Source organism: Pygocentrus nattereri, chromosome 30 (genome assembly GCF_015220715.1).
Source record: "Pygocentrus nattereri isolate fPygNat1 chromosome 30, fPygNat1.pri, whole genome shotgun sequence".
In the NCBI taxonomy this organism is placed as follows: domain Eukaryota; kingdom Metazoa; phylum Chordata; class Actinopteri; order Characiformes; family Serrasalmidae; genus Pygocentrus; species Pygocentrus nattereri.
The window spans coordinates 12165672-12171765 of record NC_051240.1 but is presented as its reverse complement, the minus strand read 5'-3'; the positions used below and the strand labels follow the sequence as shown (position 1 = coordinate 12171765).

Genomic DNA, 6094 nt, shown 5'->3' with positions numbered 1-6094 from the left:
TTTAACAACTGCAAGGAGCACAATGTGATGACAACAGGCCACTGAGTTTGCACATGAAGGCCTAGACTGGACAATTTAGTGAGGACACATGTATCATAAAAAGTGCATTTTTGTTGATATTTGTCTTTACCAATGTTCACCTCCACAAAGATCTCGGTATTTATGTGTACAGGAAGGCTTTAAGAGTATTGGTATTGATGTCAGCATTGGTGCATTTACAATACTTGGGAATCGTAAAGACAATCAGTTGTTTTGCCCATTTTCAACATAAAGCACTGACCAGTACTTTGTAGAACTGTTTTGTGTTTATTTTACATAAAATGTGCCATAACTTTTGCAAAGGCCATTATTTTTTTTTTCCAGTCTGTTAAATCCAGCAAATAAACAGTAACAGTGTATTAAAGTGTACAGAAGTGTGTTCTCTGTAGAGCAGTTTCGCACACAGCTAGACCTGGTGTTTGGCGTGTACATGCACTTTGTGTGGGACCTTTAAAATATGTGAATGTGAAAATTTAATAGAAGTATAAAAGGTGTTTATCAGATACAGGTGAAAATGCTTAATGTACACTTCATGTACTTCTACATATCTCACGCAGAAATATAAATGCAAGTGAACTTGAAACTCTGGCTTGGCAGTTTGTTTCCTAACAACATGCACTCAACACATACAACACACACAAGTGCGTCGCACATGTCCAAGTACTTTTTGGTCCCACTGTACGTTTCAAACTGAGATTTCCAGTGGCCACGCCCTTTTTGATGCGCTCCCACTCCTCCAATCAGGAACGGCGCGCTAAGAAAAACAAACCTTCCCATTGGTCGGGATGCGGGAGGGTTTCAAGGCGCCCCACGGAGAGACGCGCCGCAGAGCTTGAATGAAGGGGTGTCTGGAAACCGTCTCACCAGAGCTGGGCAATGTGGAGTCTCTCTATAAACTTTAACTCAGGTAAAGTTGAACATTTTGAAAAAAGCCGACTTTGAAAGCGTTTTTTAGCGGCGACGCATGATTCCGGAGGTTAGAGGAGACGAAGATCCCTCGGCGCCTATGATGAAATGTCCGAAGGAGTCGCGAAAACGGGCCACGAATGCGCTACCTGAGTGAAAAATCAGCGAGCTGGACGGGTTCGTGAGTAACTAACGTACCACGAGGGATCGGCTAGCTGCATCTGCGGTTCCCGGTCAGCGTAGACGCGGATTTTCGGTCGTAAAGCCCGTTTTTCATCGGCTGCGCTTTCGTAAGTGTTTCTTTGTTAATTGATTGGGAGTATTAAAGCGCTCTCTGCCCTATAGATGGGGAAAAGGACGAGAACATAAAGTCAGTTTCTTATTCGCCAGCTTACTGCTCGAATTCTCCCGTTCCACCTTAAATGGTGGAGAAGTTAATTTTAACAAGTACCAGTTACAATTGCTGCATCGTTTAAGGTGGAACGGGAGAATTCGAGCAGTAAGCTGGCAAATAGAAGGGAACTTCAGCCCCTAGCTAGTGGTTATTCACAAGAGGCGGTCCAAGTCTACAATAATGGAGTATAAAACGTGGAGGGGGGCCAAAACTTTCTCCAAAGTTTCGCTAACTGCAATTAGTCGGTCAGTGGGGTGGCTGGTATTGCATGTTTCTTGGTTTGAAGCTGAAAAAAACATCTTTTGTGTATTTTCTTTAGTGTAGCTGGTGTGTTAAAAGCTCTGTGCACCGTGTCTCGTTGCCTTCCAGACTACCGATGATGGCGCTTTGGAGAGCCAGTTGTTCGAGCCAGGCGGCGCTCTGCGTGCTGGCCCTTTTGCTCTGCTATGGTGCTGGCCAGCATCACGGCGAGAAGGGCATCTCGGTGCCCGAGCATGGCTTCTGCCAGCCCATCTCCATCCCTCTGTGTACGGACATCCAGTACAACCAGACCATTATGCCCAACCTGTTGGGGCACACAAACCAAGAGGATGCTGGCCTGGAGGTGCACCAGTTCTACCCGCTGGTCAAAGTGCAGTGCTCAGCAGACCTCAAGTTCTTCCTGTGCTCCATGTATGCGCCCGTGTGCACCGTGCTAGAGCAGGCCATCCCGCCGTGCCGGTCACTGTGCGAGCGTGCACGCCATGGCTGTGAGGCGCTCATGAATAAGTTTGGCTTCCAGTGGCCTGAGCGTCTGCGCTGTGAGGCTTTCCCTGTGCACGGTGCTGGCGAAATCTGCGTGGGCCAGAACACTTCAGACCCCAGCGGCCCCACATCTGAGCCCACGCTGTTATCGCCAGGTCACTTTACACCGCGCCCAGGCATGGAACGGCCTGGCCAGCCTTTCACCTGCCCCCTTCAGCTTTCCGTGCCTTCCTACCTCAACTACAAATTCTTGGGGGCCAAGGATTGCGGGGCGCCCTGCGAGCACTCGCAACCACACGGCCTCATGTACTTCAGGGAGGAGGAGGTGAAATTTGGCCGCCTCTGGGTTGGGATCTGGTCCATCTTGTGCTGTGTGAGCACCCTGTTCACGGTCCTCACCTACCTTGTGGACATGCGGCGGTTTCGCTATCCAGAGAGGCCCATCATTTTCCTCTCTGGCTGCTACTTCATGGTGGCGGTGGCCTATGTCATTGGATTTCTCCTGGAGGACAAAGTGGTGTGCATTGATAAGTTCAGGGAGGACGCATATAGAACTGTGGCTCAGGGTACTAAAAAGGAGGGATGCACTATCTTATTCATGATTCTCTACTTTTTCGGCATGGCCAGCTCCATCTGGTGGGTGATCCTCTCCCTCACCTGGTTCCTCTCAGCTGGCATGAAGTGGGGCCATGAGGCCATTGAGGCCAACTCGCAGTACTTCCACCTGGCAGCGTGGGCTGTGCCTGCTGTGAAGACCATCACCATCCTCGCCCTGGGCCAGGTGGATGGCGACCTGCTGACGGGTGTGTGCTTCGTGGGGATCTACAACGTAGATGCGCTGCGTGGTTTCGTCCTCGCCCCGCTCTTTGTGTACCTCTTCATCGGCACATCCTTCCTGCTGGCTGGCTTCGTCTCGCTCTTCCGGATCAGGACCATCATGAAGCACGATGGTACCAAAACGGAGAAGCTGGAGAAGCTGATGGTGAGGATAGGCGTGTTCAGCGTACTTTACACCGTTCCGGCCACCATCGTCATCGCCTGCTACTTCTACGAGCAGGCGTTTCGTGAGCAGTGGGAAAAGACGTGGCACATGCAGACATGTAAGCGCTTCGCTGTGCCTTGCCCAGCCTCCAACTTTGCACCCATGTCACCGGATTTTACCGTCTTCATGATTAAATACCTCATGACCATGATTGTGGGAATCACGTCTGGGTTCTGGATCTGGTCCGGGAAGACCCTTCAGTCGTGGCGCAGGTTTTACAAACGCCTGGGAAATGGCCAGGGAGAAACGACGGTCTGAAACGGTGTCAATGTGGATAATAATCAGCCAGGATTGTGAGACAGACTACAGGTCATGAACTACAGTGTGGATTTAAAAAGTGTGACCGTTCTGAAGGACATTACCCAGTGGAGACCAACAGGATGAGCTTGCTCAGATAATCCACTTGCACCAAAAAAAGCTTGCCTTATGACACTTAAATACTTGAACTTTGGCCCTCACTTTGTCTACAGTTTTCGCTGAACTCTTTTGCATGACTTCAACTTCAAAGGACGTTTTTAATATTCAAAAGATGTTTTTAAAGTAACTGTCTGGTGCCTCCTTTTTTAAAAAAAAAAAACATTTTGTTTGAACACTAAAAACATTTCTCATCTTGAATGTTGGAGTTTTTTTTGGATGATGACAAGAAAATAGTAACTTTTCTTTTTTTTTTTTTTTAATAAATCTCTGCAATGGCCAAAAATTTTGTATATTAATCTTGTGCCTTGTAATATTGACCAGTCCCCATAGTTCAGTGTCTGCTTCATCCATTTTTGACACACACAGTACAGGTTTTTGTATCCTATGTCTGTTGCTTAATGGTTTCTTTAGAACTAGTTACTTTAGGTTCATCTGAGTGTAAAATCATTTTTTTACAGTTTACTGCAAAGTTCTCTCAGACTGACTTGGGCCTTAATGCCACACACATGATTGTTGAGGTTTAAAATGGAGTATAAACTAGTGGTACAAATGGTACAAGGTTTGTACATGCATATAGGAGACGAACTGTTACCGGGTTTTGGTTAAATGTCATGTTACTGTTCTAAGACGACATGTATTTATTAAAAATCTCATTTTTAAGATGGTACTCTTCACTCAGCAGTTTCACTTAATAAAGTGACTAGATTTTTAGAATGGGCTGCTTTTTGTTTTTGTTCGTCCTGCTCTCTTCGCTCCTTTGAATGTTTTTACTGACTGTAGTTCTCTTGAATTTATTAGCATTTTGAGTAGGAGCCCATTGAGTCCGTGCGTTGCAAGCATTAACAATATATTCTAATAATGCTAGTCAGTCCGTGACAATGAAAATGTTATTGATGCGTGTGTAAACAGTAAGATTTCACATTTGAATATGTATTGTAGCTGAAGTGTTTGGGGTTTTTGGATTGTTTCACTCTAGACCTTTTATTTGTATATTTACAAGAAGACTTCTGTAGGATTGCGGTAGGAGTTATTTTGAGTTCCATTATTTTCAGAAAAAAAAGTTATGTAATGAGAAATCGCTAAAAACTCAAGTTGCTTCATTTCTGTGACATTAGGCAGTCAATTGAGTGACGTCACTGAATGCTCTATGGAGCAGCGAGGGAAGAGGCTCAGAAATAGGAGTGTGAATTATGGAGAAAATGTTTTTTTTTATTTTAGACGGAGAGAGAGGTGTTACACAATAGCCAAGAATAACAGGAGATAATTGGAGGTGGTGTGAATTTTGCCACCCTGCCTTTAAAACAACAGGAAGTCCTAAGATGCACTGGGGCATACAATCCTTACCCTTCCTCTCCTGGTGAAATACGATCGCTCACCATTCTTTGGTTTAAGGTAAATCTTAACCCTTTTGTTTGGTTTGTGTTTTGGGAAGGCGTGGGCGTTGTTGGGGTTACAGTATCCAGAGGCAAGGGTTTTGTTGGAGGGGGCTAGAGTTGCCTGGACAGTTGGGGAAGCTTGAACTGACCTTTTAGATTATCATGTCATGGTGTGAACTTTGTTGGTCAGTAGTGTTTGAAAATCTACACTACATGATAATATTAGTGCAGTTTACCAAACCATCTGACACTGAAGTCCTGCATTAGTCACTGGGTGGCCATGAAACATTCCACCAATTCCTAGCTGAATCTACGAGGTATGATGAGCTGTAAGAACAGTCGTCTGCAGAGGCGCACATTCAAGTTCTCCACCCAGCCAGTGCTGTGGACAATGAGTGAGAGAGTCTGCAGCATTCCAGTGAAACTCATTATGGCGAACTGCCCCTGTGTAAAGCTCACGCAAGCCAGCCAAGTTAAGAATTTTAAACATCTCAAGTTCAATCACCAGGAAGTTACTGTGGTACAGAACAAGAATTGTAGCATACAGAAATGATTGGTATTTGCTCTCGGGTGAATGATTATTTCCACAATTAATCGATTAGTTGACTATTATTTGAATAATCTTCTAATCAGATCATTGAGTTTTCTATCGTTTCCTGTCAGTTTGACCCATCACAGCTCTGCCGTCTCTCAGGTCCGTCTGTGATGCGCCATGCTTAATGAATACACATGCAGCGATTTAGTTTTAAGGCAAGCGGTGCATCGGCTTTTACCATAATTGAGTTGACTTTAATGACTAATTGTAGCCCTGACGTTGCTACAGTGCTGCTCGTTGGTGTATGTTTGAGGGCTGAGAGGCAGACTGAGCTGACATTGACGGAGGTGCCGCAACCGGTCAAGCACAGGTGCATTGACCAGTTGTCCATAGCAGGGGCAGGCAATTCCTCAGTCCCGGTCAGAAAGGATACAGCCTAGGGTGACTATGATTGAGAGCCAGCGCTATACGTAAACCAAAGCAATGTATAATCCCCCGTCAGCATCTATTTACTGACAAGGCACATTTGTTGGTTAGCTTCCTGTAGAAACATGCCCTTGGCGAAAAGATTACAATGGCATGAAAAAGATGGTTTGTGTTTAGATCCGCAAGCTTTTGTGCCTCCCAGGTGCTGCTCTTTC

General features: G+C 45.7%; 1 protein-coding gene across 2 annotated transcripts; it reads left to right on the top strand.

The window, feature by feature from the left end:
- Window positions 1–876: 876 nt before the first annotated feature.
- fzd7b (frizzled class receptor 7b) lies at window positions 877–4253 on the top strand. 2 transcript variants are annotated; one of them, XM_017702171.2, is made up of 2 exons: window positions 877–1235; window positions 1709–4253. In XM_017702171.2, exon 2 carries the CDS (start codon window positions 1716–1718, stop codon window positions 3381–3383), a length of 1668 nt encoding a protein of 555 aa, XP_017557660.1. In that variant the 5' UTR covers window positions 877–1235; window positions 1709–1715; the 3' UTR covers window positions 3384–4253. The 2 variants fall into 2 exon arrangements, with proteins under 2 accessions (XP_017557660.1, XP_037392231.1); XM_037536334.1 differs by having other exon boundaries at window positions 897–946.
- Window positions 4254–6094: the final 1841 nt, after the last annotated feature.